Source organism: Neophocaena asiaeorientalis, unplaced genomic scaffold, assembly GCF_003031525.2.
Source record: "Neophocaena asiaeorientalis asiaeorientalis breed wild unplaced genomic scaffold, Neophocaena_asiaeorientalis_V1.1 scaffold118, whole genome shotgun sequence".
Taxonomy (NCBI): Eukaryota; Metazoa; Chordata; class Mammalia; order Artiodactyla; family Phocoenidae; genus Neophocaena; species Neophocaena asiaeorientalis.
The window spans coordinates 3,840,670-3,856,531 of record NW_020175528.1 but is presented as its reverse complement, the minus strand read 5'-3'; the positions used below and the strand labels follow the sequence as shown (position 1 = coordinate 3,856,531).

Genomic DNA, 15,862 nt, shown 5'->3' with positions numbered 1-15,862 from the left:
GGCTCACGGGCCCAGCCGCTCCGCGGCACGTGGGATCTTCCCGGACGGGGGCACGAACCTGTGTCCCCTTCATCAGCAGGCGGACTCTCAACCACTGAGCCACCAGGGAAGCCCCCTCCTATACTCTCTTACACAAAATCATTATATCATATACAGAGAGTAACAAAGTATGCAGACAAAACTTAGGAGGAAAAAGTTATTTTAGAGGTATGTCAGGCAGTAAATTAATTAGAATATTATGTATTTTATAGATGTTGAGATGTCTGTTGCATTTGCCAGATTTTAAAATTATAAAATGTGTTATAATTTCTTTTCTCTTTCTCTTTAAAAGAGTCACTTTCATCCCTAATTTTGTATTTGTATTTTTGTATTAATTTGCTTAAAGAGAGCCCCCCAAATTGTATAAGTCTCAGATCCCACAAACCTGGATCATCCCTACTGCCAGCCTCCATAAGCATCTGGACAAAGGATCTGTTTTTCTTCTGTCCTGGGGAGCCTGCTGCAGCCTGGGCCACCACATTCCCAGAGCAGTTTTGTCAGTGAGTCCTGCAGGAAGAACAGGTGGCCTTCCTTCTAGGATCCCTGTTTTGGGGGCCATGGAGGTCTTTTCCTGAGAGCTGCTGTCCCAGGTTCTCAGGCTTCTGCTCTTGCTGGGAAAGACAGCAGCAGGGAACAGCTGTTGGTGTCCAATCTCACCAGCTGTGCAGAGGCCCAGCTGTACAAGTTCTCCTCTTGCCATAAATCTATTTGAAGTTCTTTTGATTCAGGGAGAGGTAGGAGGGTTTTCTGCTAAACCTTTCGTCTGATTCATATTGTCTTTGGTTCACGTGACCTGACCCAAGAGACTGTGTCATCTCATCAGCAGCAAGGCCCTTACCAGTTCTCTGTTCTCTTTAACAGGGTTGGTGTGGACCCGGATGAGGATCAAAAGGAGCCCTCTTCACACCAGGCAAGTCAAAGAAGCCGATGCATAGAGTACAGCGATATGAGATCTTGTGTTCCATAGCCAGGAGGCTCATTCTAAAGGGGGCTGGCCCCGCAGATAAAATAAATCAGATGACTATAAAATACGCAGGAATTCAGGGTGTCGATAACCTTTGCGTAACCTCTAGAGCGCTTAGAACTAGCATACACTCGTGCCTTCTTTGTGGCTGCAGGAAGCCTGGAAACTGCAGTGTACAAGCAAGAGCACAGCTCTTGGAATCAGGCAGCCTGGAGTTCAAATCCCTGCCCAGCAACTTGCTAGCGCCGTCATCTCAGTGAAATGTACTTGATGCATGTTCGATGCATGTTGGGCACACAACAGATGGGCCTGCTTCTCCTGCATGATTTCTCATTTACCAGGTCCAGGTATACAGAAATACAGACACACTGAAAATCTGCAAAAGCACAGCCTGAAAATCCTTAGGGAAAATTATTCAGAACAACGTGCTATCGCCTTGAGTAAGGGAAGTGTAGTCTCCACAAACTCGGGACTTGAATCTAACATCAGAGTAAAACGTGTCGTTAGCAATTTTGCTTTGGTCATTTTTAACTCAGTACTTAAAGCAAACAATTGTGTAGAAATGTTGCACCTCTTGCTGAAATTGCAGGTAGACAGACATGATAGAATAACACCTTAAATAAGAGGTGCTGCTTGATGAATTGTGTCCTGATCATATCTGGATCTGAAGAGGATCCATCTCTCTTTTATTTCATGGGTTTTTTTCCTACCGTCCCATCAGTGAGGCACAGCTGGTTAGTGCCGCCAGGCAAGATGCTGCTGCTTTCCTGGTTCACGTAAAGAGGGAAGGATCCTATGCTCTACACAAAGGGCTGGAAAATGAAGTTGGCAATGATCCTGGCTCATATGTACTTTGAATATTTTTGTCACATGTGTTCCAAGCCCATGCTGGTGCTGTTTTCACAGACTTTATTGCCCAGGAAAGACACTTAACTGCAGGACTGAGCCCAACAGGGTGTCAGCGTACTGGGATTAGGGCCAGAGTGGTGACCTTCGAAAGGGGATCAAAGCCCGTCCATCTCCTTACACTGGTGGGCTGTAATGAGTCCTTAGGAAGGGCTGGTACAGATTTTCACAAAGTATTTTATCTCATATAGATCAACTAATCCATTCTTCTACTTTCACGTAGAACTTTTATCTAAATTTTGTCCTTCTCATACCTTTTTCTTTAAAAGAAAAGTGATAGAATAAGAAAATTCATCAAAGAAAATTCTTCATCTTCCTCTAACTGCCTAATATTTTACAATTACATATAATTATTGGTAAGGTTACCTGCTAGCTTAAATAACTTTTTTCTTTTGTAATTTAAATGTACTTTATTTTAGCTCATTCATACCATTGTCAATTTAGTAATTACTCTTACCTGAAGATACTGAAACCAGTAGAAAGTATTTTTGTTGTTGTTGTTATTAGAGAAATGAGATAGTACAACATAGTACAATGAAAACTACGTGGTATTTGGATCTTGGGCAAGTTTTTTACATCTTTGAATCGCAATTTTCCTAACTGTAAAACGTGAATGATAATAGTGTCTACTTCTCCAGGTTGTTAGAATTATATTTATGAAAACTACCTAACTTAATCAATTTCATTAAAACCATCTTATCTCGTGAAGGATTTGATGAAGAGGCTCACACCACCACATATGATAAAATAATAGTAAAATATTTTTTAAGAACTTTAAAACTCAGTTAAAAAAATTAATGAAAGCAGAAACAAAACCAGAGGAGTAAAAAGAATCATGACTAAACAGATCATAAGGTCCTATGTACTTGCTAAAGTTGAACCACAAGTAAGCTTTCTGGTAACCAAAGCAGTGGGGAAAGGAAATGATAACCAGTAATATACTAAATTACTATAATTAGAGGGGGAAATTATACTCTGTCCTCAAGCTGTACAGAAGTTCACAGGCCACAATTTCTTGCTTGGGGCTTCCTGTAGAGGACACATAAAGAGTTATCTAACTAACCCTGGTATAATTTACATGGTTCCTACTAGTCTTCTGCCGCTATTGTTTTTTAAAAGTGTCCTGGAAGTGTTCTTATTCATGATGGTTGACTACCGAGGTAACTACGTTTCAGAAAAAGGCTTTTTCCACCCTTGGAATAATTCTTATGTTCAATGTCAAGTACAGGAAATGGTGGGCTCAGGCCAGAAGTAACAAACCACAGCGTCCATGCAGCTGCCACTTGACCTGGACAGAGGGGGTTTTTTGGTACTTTCCAAACTATGTGTCAAGAACCTGTCGGCCCTCATTTTGCCTGACAACTCTTCGCTTATTATCAACACCTGTTGCTCTAAAGACCAGAAACCTAATTCTTAGGAGGATTGCATTTTTCCACTCACCTTGCACTTATTAAATTGGTCTTGCATTAACAAATAGGATAATCTTTGCACTGGTCAACTTCTGAAAAAAAGACCTTACTCTTACTTGCCCAAAGCTAAAACTTTCAGATAATTGTGGCAATTACTGATCATATACTCTCAAAATCAATAATAAGCATATGTAATGACATATACTTTTTTTTTTTGCGGTACGCGGGCCTCTCACTGTTGTGGCCTCTCCCGTTGCGGAGCACAGGCTCCGGACACGCAGGCTCGGTGGCCATGGCTCACAGGCGCAGCCACTCCACGGCATGTGGGATCTTCCCGGACCGGGGCACGAACCCGTGTCCCCTGCATCGGCAGGCGGACTCTCAACCATTGCGCCACCAGAGAAGCCCGACATGTACATATTTTTGAAGGAATTTCCTTTTTCTCTGTTTCTGGAGAGTAAAATAACCTTTGGGAAATATGAACTTGTGGCTGTGACTAACCAGCAATGTCACGATTTTCCTTTTTGCCTTGTAATACCTTGAAAGTGTGAATGGTGTTACACTCTTACTCATACCAGACCCAGAAGCTTTAAAAAGAATGTTCCACAAGCAAGTATTAAACTTTAAATATATAGTCTATGCAAATGTGCCACTTTGAGAAATGGAAGGTATCGCAGCTGTGATTTTATGTCTCTTAAATGTAAAAAAAAAAAACAACCCTCAGACAAAATTCCACCACCCCACCCTCGCCCCAACAAGAAGTTGTCCTTGTAATGGATTCTGTGTCCTTGGCAGCCCAGCATTACAAAGGTGAGACTTGCTGGAGCGCCACGCCCCCCTTAATCTTTCAATAGAAAATTCCCGCTACCCAAGAAGGGCTGCCACGATTGCTTCTCTTTTTCCCTTCTTGCCCTTTTTCGTGATCATCCTAATATTTGTGGAGTACTGACTCTTGTTATTAACACTGTTCTAAGCACTTAATCTGTGTTAACTCATTTATCTTCCAAGATAAACCTATGAATGGGTACTGTTATTATGCTTATATTTTAAATAAGGAAACTGTATACAGAGAAGTTAAATAACGTACCAAAGGACACATAGTGAAATTCAAACCCAGAATCTGGTTCTAGAACTTCCACTCTTAATTGGTGTGTGTGCATCTATTCGTTCATTCATTCATTCATTCATACAACCCACCCATGTCAGGCACGAATCTAAGTGTGAGGAAGATGCAGCAGTTACCAATTCAAAGTCTTCACCCTCACAGAGCTTACGCTCTAATGGGGGACACTGGGAACAAAAAGGTAAACAGCTACATACTATATGTTTAGAGAATGGGAACAGTAGAGCAGGTACAAGGATGGAGAACAATGGAGGAGAGGCTATGGCTGGCCAGGGCAGGCCTCTCTGAAGAAGTGGCATTTGATCAGAGTCCTGAACGATATGCAGAAGTGAGATGTGTATGTGGGCTCTGGGGGGAAACAGTCCAGCCAGAGGGAACTGCAAGGATGAAGGCCCTGGCCGCACAGCGGGTTATGGTGCGCTCCACGTGCAGCAAGAAGGCCAGTGTGGCTGGAGCCCAGTGGGCAAGGTGGGAGCCAGTGCAGGTGGATTCGGAGGGACCAAGAGGGGCCAGATCACCGGCCACGGTGGTGATTTTGATTTCCTTCTATGTGTGATGGCAGCAAAAACTTGCAGGTTTGGAACTTAAAAGTAATGGGATCAACTTTTTAAAAAACTCATTTTTCTTCCATTTCCGACTCTGCCAACTGTTACAGTGAGGCTAATTTTCATCTTTTCTAACATAATTTTATTTTGGACACTATGCTGGCTCCTCTATGTGCTCTCTTAATGCCAACTTCCACTTTTATTTTTGCTTCGAGAAGTCGCTTCATTGAATTCTGGTTTTGGTTGTCATTTATGCTTGTGTGTAACCTGGGTGGATAAGTTCTGGTCACCACAGCTCAAGAAAGTCAAAGTGGAGCTGAGAAAGGTCCAGAGAAAGGCAGCTGCAATGAGCAGAGGGAGATTAAAAGAATTACGATTTCTCCAGCAGAACGACTACCACTAAGAAGGGATACAACAAAGTGTCTGTAAAAATATGGAGGGTATGAGTCAGGTGAACAAAGACTTGTTTGCCAAATCCCAGAAAACCATAACTTAAAACACCCTTGAAACTGAAAGAGCTCATTTGGAGAAGAATAAAAGCATGTGTTCTTCTGCACAATTGATACTTAAATGCTGGAAATATAAGTAGGTTCAAGAGGGAAAGAGATTAGCAGATGGTAGGGTCATCTAGTCATTAAATAAAATTTAATTTTGCCTTGTGAATATTTTCTAGATATTGCTAACAAACCTATAGAAAACGGAATAAAGATTCCCACGTATATGTTCCTCGGATCCAACAATTATCAATATTTTTCCATACTATGTCCCCATGCTGTTGGAGCTGGCCTCACAGAATGTAAATTCCGTGCTATACCAACAAATATTTCAGAAATAGAACAGTAAACTCTAAAATTGACCTGACCCAGATGAAGGGGTTTTTTTTGTTATTGTAACTAACAGTACTTTGAGAAAAATAAAATGACTATTTCAGAGCAAGTATCTTGGGTTTTCCCTTGGCCAACACTGAATTTATTTTGGTTTTACTTACGGCTTATACACCCAAAAGTATACACCCTCCCCACTACATTTTTACTGCTTAAGAGAATCTATATTTACAGATTCTATAATTACATGCTCTAGAAAACAGAAATAATAATGAGGAAGAGGAAGTGCAGGAAGATGATAGCCTCAATTTAGCAATTAGGTGCCGTATGTAAAATCACATTTAATCTTTACCTTGACCAATCGAGATTCATATTATAAACCCCATTTTATAAATGATGAAATTGAAGTTCAAAGAATTAAAATAACTTTCCCAAGACAACGACAACAACAAAATTCCAGCCACTTCAATAACACCCAATCTCCAATTTGTAGTTCTTCAACTCAGTGAGACTGTTGCTCTCAGCTTGAATTGTTCTCTGCTTGGACTCTAGCTCCTTGTACTACAGTTGGGAAAGGGCAGAAAGAAAAGAGAATATAGGGCTTACCTCATTTGTCCTTTGCTGCCTGTTGCCCAGTATCTGAATTCTATCATGTATTTATGATACCAGTTATTCTTACCAGCCATTGTGTGTTTTGCAAGTAGTTTTGTAGGGGGAAACATTGTTTTGTTTTGTTTTCAGACAAAAATATAATACTGTATACTCAAATCACAAGCGTAAATGTAGAACCCTTATCTTTGCTATGGTGTTTGTGGTTTGGGGCACTGTCACTGGGAAACAGCATGAGCTAGGATCTTCTTGTTCCAAGGTGCATTTTCTACTCCAGTGCCTTTTACATCTAGAAGTTATAATTCCAATATGTAATTGTATCAGCCTTCTATTGCTGCTGAACAAATGATCCCAAAACTTAGTGGCTTAAAATAACAAACGTTTATTATCTCACAGTTTCTAAGTGTCAGGAATTTGAAAGCAAATTAGCTGAGTGTTTCTGGCTCAGGGTCTCTCATGACGTTGCAGTCAGGATGTCAGCCAGAGCTAGAGTCATCTGAAGGCTTGACTGTGTCTGAAAGGTTCACTTCCATGTTGGCAGGAGACCTCAGTGCCTTGCCGACTATTGGCAGGGAGACTCGGATGCTTACCACATGGATCTCTCCATAGAGTGGCTTGGGTCCTCACAGTAAGGTAACTAACTTCCCTCAAGTGGTTCAACACAGACAGAAAGGAGGAAACCACAATGTTTTTTTTATGACCTAGCCTTGTCTATCACCATCCCTTCTGCTCCATTCCACTGATTAAAAATGAGTCATTATATATCGTCCACACTCAATAGGAAGGGAAATTAGTCTCCATCTTTTAAAGGGACAAGTACCAAAGAATTTGTGAATATACATTTTTTTTTTTTTTTTGCGGTACGCGGGCCCCTCACTGTTGTGGCCTCTCCCGTTGCGGAGCACAGGCTCCGGACGCGCAGGCTCAGCGGCCATGGCTCATGGGCCCAGCCGCTCCGCGGCATGTGGAATCCTCCCGGACCGGGGCACGAACCTGTGTCCCCTGCATCGGCAGGCGGACTCTCAACCACTGCGCCACCAGGGAAGCCCCGAACATACATTTTTAACTCACCAAAATATTATATTTACCTGAACCAAACAATTTATTTTTCCCTGGATTAACTTGAATCTCTTGTACGGACAAAGTTATTTGAAGCAGACCTTTTTTTTTTTTGGTAGCTAAACCATGAGTTTAGCTGGTAGTGTATCTGTGATGTCTACATTTCCTCTTGGCATTTTTACCCATCCTTATCTAGTTGTTTCCTTCATTCTTTCTCCCTAAGCATGTATTTTGTGACTATACCTTCTTGGGAACGTTTATGAATTGATCATAGTGTGAGGAAGGTGAAAATATTTGTATAAAATTCTCTCTGTGTGGAGGCTGAGAGTTAATTTTACCTTTTAAAACATAAATTTAAAAAAATTTTCCTATTGACTCTCAATTGTATCATGTCCCCCTTCAGAATCTAGAAATCGTTCTCTTTGGGGACAGAGAATCCGGTCTTCTCCTTGGTAATCAGAAAATCAAGGCAATAAACTTAAAATTATTACATGAATACATTCCACACTGGGAGATGGCAGGGCAAAAGTACTGCTGTCAAATCCCATTCACACTGACTACTTGAAAAAGTGCTCTGGAACCCATAAGGAACTCTACAGGTTTGTTATGATAATTATCTGTCTTTGTCATCATTCTGTACAACCTCCACTGACATTAGTATTGAATATGAAATCTTAGAAATAGGAAAATCTTCTCTCTCTTAATCCATTGAATCCCCGTGAAGTGAGAAGCAATCCCATATGACTAGCCCAGAGCAGAGTTCCTCCGGTTCACTTAGCAAAGGCCCCTCCTTTGAATATTGATAGAGGAATGTATTTACATTTGCTTAGTTCTTTTTCATTAAGGTTAATACAGCAAACAATTCCCTCTTGCTTCAGCGTCTGTTTTTTAAAGATTTCTGGCCAGAGCCTTTGTTTTCTTTCAGGGATCCAAATAAGCATAAAACAGAGTACCTTCCTAATTTTCCTGTTGCTCCCTCTCTAGGGTGGTGCTAGAGGGGTCACTTAAAAGACAACTACTGGGCTTCCCTGGTGGGTAGGATTGAGGAATCTCAGCTGGTAAATGACAATGTCTTCTCATCAGACAACTCCCACCTGGGAAAAGAAGCCAAAGATACAATGTTTTCTTTGAATACTCAAGGAAAGTTAAGGAAAACCCAAGAACTCTTTCTCGAGGAAGTTAATAAGTCCATACATCATTCTGGGTCCTTAGCCCATACTAGTCTGTGATGTCACCAGCCCATAACACCATTCTTAATCAAAATCTCCCTACTGGGCTTCCCTGGTTGCGCAGCGGTTGAGAGTCCGTCTGCCAATGCAGGGGACACAGGTTCGTGCCCAGGTCTGGGAAGATCCCACATGCCGCAGAGCGGCTGGACCCGTGAGCCATGGCCGCTGAGCCTGAGCGTCCGGAGCCTGTGCTCCGCAACGGGAGAGGCCACAACAGTGAGAGGCCCCTGTACCGCAAAAAAAAAAAAAAAAAAAAAAAAGACAACTACTCACTCCTTATCGTGCTCAGCCACTTCCCAACCTCTGATCTATTCCCTTGTTTAAGGAGAAAAAGGAAAGATATCAAATGCCCCAGTCATTTTTACATTTTCCCAGAAATGGAGGATAATCAAGGAAACAGAAATTCCACATATATCAAACACTCTGCTTCTTAGAAGTAGCAAGGGCAAATAAAAGCTAACATTCAATGCCCTTAGATCTCCAGTTCCCCTTTACAGCTGTGAAACACGAGGCTCAGATCTGGAGAGTGTATCATTATTATTAAATGGTAGACAGTAGAGAGTCAGAACTCAAATCTTGGTCTTCAGTTTCTGGATCCTCTGCTTGTTCCAACCTGGATGCCACTGCCCCTCTGGCATCAAAGAACTCAAAAAAAGAAGACATATTGCTAGCAGTAAAGAGACTATCACCAAGTTCCAGATTCTTCTTCTGATGACTGCTTATATCCATTGTCCTTGGGTGTGATCTGATCACTGCTTCAGAATAAGCCAGGTAAATTGATGCTACCTGCTGTCCTCTGCCCATCTGGCCCCTCCCAGGGGCTTGCCCTCTGCGCTGCCTCATCGGATACCTTCCCTGTTCCAGGGTGACCGCAAAGCCTGGCCTTCCCTTGGCACAGTTATCCTCAGCCCCCAGTGAACAAGCAGGGCACACAGTGGACTAACTCATTTATTTCTACTCATTTATTGATGGCCTTTCATAACCCAGTTATTAAGTCATCAATAACTTCAGAGAAATAAATGAATGGATCCAGAATTGGGCCAACAGATATTTAAGGCATACACTGAACATTTTATCTCAGATCAGCAGAAAAGTCAATGCTGGGTCATCCATGGTATTTCCCTTACCTGGAAAAACATTTTCTATGTTTCATTCTAATTGGAACCCAGTTTATTTCTCTACAAAGCAGTAAAATGAATAACATCTCCAGTATCCCAAGCAAATTAAAGGTTGAAAAATAGATTACAAGTGTTACCTAGTATGTGTTGCTCTCATCAGCTGGCAAAAAATAACCTTGGAAGATTTCCCGGAAATAGAGTATAAGCTCTTTCAGGAATGCCCGTATGTTCTGATATATTCCCCTCAGGAAATAAAATAAAAAGGAGAGGAAAAAGGGAGTAAAAGGCAGGGAGGTTTTCCAAGACCTTGAGAAATCCCTGAAACCAGTATTTAGGAGTCTAGAGAAATTTCTAACACTGAAGTTAAGTTTCTTCAGGGACACTTTCCAACCCATCAGCGTTCACCCAGCTGAGGGGAGCCATGCATTTTCATTACGTTTGGGGGGATATATAGCTGCTGCATCTCAACCTTCAGTATCCCGACCTCATCTCCTATTCAGATACCCATTTGCCCTAGTTTGCTCTTCACTTACACCCACCTAGATGACAGGAATCAAGGCTGCTGCTGAGAGGTCACAACTGTGCTTGGAAACCTCTCTGTTCGCCAGTTGCCTCAGTTTCCTCATCTGTAAAATAGGAATAATAATATATGAAAAGCACGTAAAACACTGTCTGGCACATGGCGTCTATTCAAGAAGTGCCAGCCGTTATTGTTGTTGTTGTCATTAATGAAAAAACAGTATCTCCCATACGATTAGGACCTCAGAGACCAGCCAATCCAATTTCCTCAATTCATTTTACAGACGAGGAAACTGCAGCCCAAATAGCCTATCATACGGTGTGTGTGCTTTCCAAAGTTCAAAGGCTGAGTGAGATACCAGCAGACAGAACAGCACCTTTGGAGTCCTTTAGTCCTACGTTCAAATTCCAGCTCTGCGTCTTGCTAGCTATGTGACTTTGGACTCAGCTCTTCCCTTCTCTGGGCCTCTCTAGGTCCTCACCTGTAAAATAGGTATAATGCAACCTACCTTGAGGGTTTGTTGTGAAAATTGAAAAACAATGACTGAAAAAGTTAGTGACTGGATAATGTGACCAGCACCTTGCCTAGGAATGAATGAGCATTCCATAGCTGGAGAATATTATTACAAATGTCATTCAGCCGGGCTGCTGTGGAGTGGGTGCTAGAATCCTGGGCCCCTGACTGCCAGCCAAGCTCAGCACTACACAGCCCACCTTAACTTAGAAACAAACAACCAAACGAAAAAACAGGAATTTGCTTACACTCCTTTCTATTAATTTTCTTCAATGACTATCTTGTCATCAATAGATATTGTCAGCTATCAAAATTACCTGTGCCTCTGGATGGATAAAATGTGTAACTCCTTATTGTTCTTAAGGAAAGAAAAAAGAAAAGAAGAGAAAAGAAAAGAGAGAGAGAACTCCCCAGGGCTAGCCCAGAGCTTTACTACCTAGTTTAGTTCAGGGATAACAGTTTTACTCTGCCAGCTGAGCCCCAACGTGCTGACCTGTTTGAGAGACAGTGACTCAGAAACGACTTGCAAATGTTGCAAGATGATGAAGAAAACACTAAGTATAGCAGTGACTTTGCAAATCTGACACCTTTCTTGGGGTAGAAATAGCTAGAGAAAGGTTCAGGGACAGATGGAAATTGAACTGGACACCTTGGTTTCCCTTTTGTGGAAATGCCATGGGTACATTCTAGCTCTAGATAACAGGGCATGGCACTCTGGGTCTATCAGAAAACAGATCTATGAAACTCTGACATCATCCATGAAAAGATCATAGATGTCCCACTGTGGGACTTGGGAATGGGGCATGTGGTCCATGACCAGGTAAGTTTGAGAAAGGCTTCCCTCTCAAAGATTTACAATGCCCATTTACAAATGAAAGATTCCAAAAATTTCTGAATGTAACAAACCTGGTTAACACTCTCAAACCCATCCTTTCCTGAACGATCGGCACAGACTTTCCATCAACATCACGTAGAACAGTGGCATACTAAGGAACGCCTTTTAGGAAACTGTTCAGTGTTGGAAATCAGAGATCTTAAAACAACCAATGAGAAAGGCTGCCAGTTTGGGTTTCCATTTTATTGTGGAGTGTCTGCTTCAACCATTTTAGACAAAGGATAAATGGCTGCCTAGAAAGGGAGGGACCACACTTAGCATTCTTGTGTTCCCCTTTTGTTTGTGGGGCATGGAACTGCAGCGTCTGCTTTTACATGTGTTTCAGAGAGCAGAATACAGCCTTTTGTGTTCAGTTATTTATCATTACCCATCAGTGGAACTGTCTGGAAAGGGGCAAAAAAGTACATAAACAAAGTAAAGTAAATCACCTTGGTTTCAACTAAGGGCTAGCTTTGGAGCAGCCAGTGGTTTCTCACTGTCTTCCATGACTCATGGTTTCTTGAGAATGTTCACATTATTACTGGACTGTGAACTCCTGATACAATTTGGGCATGGAAACCGAGGGCCCAAACAAAGCAATGAAGTCCATGTTAAGATATAAATGCTTTTAATGATGAAGATAATTACAACTGATTGGAGTCTGGAATTCTCTTAATATGCAAAATGAGATACACAGAAGAGGTAAAAATGTCCCTGAATCTCCTTCATACCACATTGCAATGTCCATTATCATCTCTCTAAAGTTCACAAAAAATTTTCACCTTTTTCTCACATTTTCATCCTCTACTGTTACATAAACACCTATCAAATGCTTTCTCTTTTGTCCTTTTCTTCCTCCCTCCCACTGTGGTCCTTTGAAGAAAAAAAAAAAGAGTGAGTGAGTATGGGGTCGGGGGAGACAAACACATTCATTCAGTTATTAAATTATTACAGGCTTCTCAACCGGAATATCTATTTCAAAACTTAAGAATCGAAGGGGGAAGATATCAAAGATTAACCATAGGCTTTGGTAGTGATCTATCAAAAATAAAATGAATGAAAACTAGTTTAACGATTATTAGACCGTTATCCCTTTAGTCTTGACCTTTTGGTAAATCGTAAATAAATACCCTCCAAATCTGACAGAAACAACTGCAAAATTCCCACAACAGCAATCTGACAGAAATATCATGTTCACTGGTGTCAACAAAGCGGCATTTCTTAGCTGTTTAATAAAATAGGAATTATGAAAAAAAGTAAATGCCACAAGAACCTCACCCATATGGCAAGATCCATGAGCTAATTTGCTTGGCAGTAGGTTCAACATTTAGATGAAAATACCTGTATCTGGAAAGATTTTTTAAAAGTGGTTAAGTTTAATTTGGCTTGACACATATTCTTATAGTTCAAATATATTAATATTATATACATACTATGTATTAATGTTGATATTATATATCAATATTTATAGTGATCATTTATCCAATGCCTTTTTCTGTTGTCACTCGCTAGGAAGCAAACAACTCTGGCAAAAGCACGACGAAAACAGAGACTGCCCGGCTCTTCAGAATGTGGTACAGCTTTGACCACAAGTATCCTTTGATAATGATAATCTCCCAGGTCCTGCTACATGGCAGACACTGACTTCGAGCACTTAATCATTGAGGTCTGCACTGCTGCTCTTCAAGAAACGCAGAAAGGTAAAGCGAATTCACGAGCAAATGTAGCCAAAAGAATGATTTCAAAACATAAAAAGCTGTGTAGTCCATACTTAAGTGTTGCAAAGAGCTAAAGCGAAATCTCTCAGAGGCAAATGAATCTGGTGTGCTTGTGGCAATCTACTATTTCCTAATGCTCTATGATAAAATCATAGAGTCCTGAAAAACTGATCTATTTTACTAATTTTACTGTTCATCCCTTTGTAAAAATCTTACTTCTGGTGGAGTCGGCCAGGGTGACAAAGCTCCTTCACCCTTCTGCCAGGAACACATTTGTCTTTTTGTTTCATGCTGTAAAAAATGAAGGGGGAGGGGGGAGGGAGGATGAATAGTCCGAGGAGAAGAATAAGTCCGGTCATCACATTGTGAAATAATACTACTTTGTTTTCCAGGAAACACTTGAGTAAGCTTTTTCTAGTGACGGGCAATTTTAAAATTCTAGCAATCAGTGTAAACAGAGTGGCTCAGATACACCTTGCCATGCGACTCACAGAGCTGAGAAGTCAGGCCTGAAGGGCTTTGCCATTGTGAGTTGCAGTAAGCGGTCCACCTCTAATCCCAGGCAAAAGCGCCACAGAAGAAAGGAAAGAACTGTGCTGAAAATTGAATGTGTTGGGTCTTTGTAGTTAGTTTTCCACAGTCACAAATCCCTCTCCTTTCAGGGAGAAAACGTCAGTCACTGGGCGATTTTAAAGCAGCTCAGCAATGATTAAAGCCACAACAGATCAGAGGGAAAGGAAGAAGAATTAAGAACAGGGGAAAGAAATTCAAAGAATAAGATGAAGAGGAGGTAAAAATGGAAAAGGGAGAAGCAGCAAGAGAAATACAGGAAATTCACAGCAGGAAGGAAAGGAAAGCAAATTCGAGGAATGACTGTAGAAAAAAAAAAAAAAGTAAGAGTGAAGTGAAGAGAAGCCCATTGAAGATTGCAGAGATAAGCAAAAGTAAAACAAGGTTAAAATTAGAAAGCAATTCTGAAATAGTAGAACATTCCAAGAATTATGAAATGAGATGTGGAAGGTAGAGGCTTTTTGAGGCTACAGTTTTGCTTTTCCATACTTCTGTTATCTATGGGCAAATACCTTGCCTCACTCAATCTTGAGTTTTCATGGACAGTGTAGGTTGCCACCACCCTAAAAGTGGTCCATCTTGGCCATTAACTGCCTCTTGGAGGTTCTGGTACCTCACTAACCAGTCACTGGTCTCCCTGAGGGAAGCCAGTTCTTAGCAGGTTACGCTGGTTTGTGTTCCAGTTTGTTTCTCTTCTGGAAACACAATTTTCTCCTGCCATTGCTTAAAGTATCTGATAACCAAATTTGTAGGAAGTTATAAAAATGTGGCTGAAGAGTACATATAAAGGCTGCTTGGTTATGACAAGATGTACAGTAAGAAAGTGTCTTTTGGGGTTCCAGGACCCGATTTCCAACTTGTGGAAGGGGGGCTTCCCCACCCATCCAAGCAATGCGCCAGGTCAGTGTCCTACAACTCAACTCAATTCTGACACTATGTCCCTGGAGACAGTGTCAGATCTCACAGGTAAGGGCTTAGTCCCACAAGGCTGCCCCTACCACCACCACTTCAGAAGCCAGCCACAAGCCCAGGTTGTTACCTATGCTTCTGATCTATCGGCTACATGTTGGAGGTTCCCGTGACCTTCTCCTTGGGTTTGATTCATTTGCTAGAAGACCTCATTACTTGCTAGATCATTGGTTTATTATAAAAGGATATAACTCAGGAACAGCCAGATGGAGGAGGTGCATAGGGCAAGGTACGGGGAAAGGACATGGAGCTTCCATGCCCTCTCTGAGTGCGCCACTCTCCTCGAATCTCCACCTGTTCACCAACCTGGAAATTCTCCTAAACTCCATCCTTTTGGGGTTTGGAGGCTTCATTGCATAGGCACAACTGATGAATAATTAACCATTGGTGATTGAACTCCATCTCCAGCCTCTCTCCTCTCCCCCAGAGGTGGTGAGGTGAGAACTGAAAGTTCCAACCCTCTAATCACATGGTGGGTTTTCCTGGCATCCAGCACCCAACCTTAGTTGGGGTCCAAACGTCATCCATCAACATAACAGAAGGATGCCTTTTTGCTTTCATCACTTAGGAAATTCAAGGGTTTTAAGAGCTCTCTGCCAAAACTGGGGATGAAGACCAAATTTCTATTTCTTATTATAAATCACAATATCACAAAATGGCAAATCAGAAATTAGATAAAAGATGTTTTTGTTCAAATTCTGACAGTGTTGTAAGGAATGCTTTGCATTGCATTGCAAAATGGAAAAGATAACTTGGAGACAAGAAAATGTAAGTAGGAACCCACCCAAATTTTTAGCTTAGAGCAGTGACACTAAATTCAGATGATGTCATAGTTTTTGTCTCACATTTCACCGGGGGGGGGGGGGGTATGTC

General features: G+C 41.5%; 1 protein-coding gene across 1 annotated transcript in view; it reads left to right on the top strand.

The window, feature by feature from the left end:
* Positions 1–15,862, top strand: part of SLC9A9 (solute carrier family 9 member A9) — a 532,106-nt gene that overhangs the window by 421,927 nt on the left and 94,317 nt on the right. The window contains exons 13-14 of the mRNA XM_024769140.1: positions 901–949; positions 13,245–13,324. Coding sequence (XP_024624908.1) covers positions 901–949; positions 13,245–13,324 — 129 coding nt within the window. The remainder of the gene's footprint in view (positions 1–900; positions 950–13,244; positions 13,325–15,862) is intronic.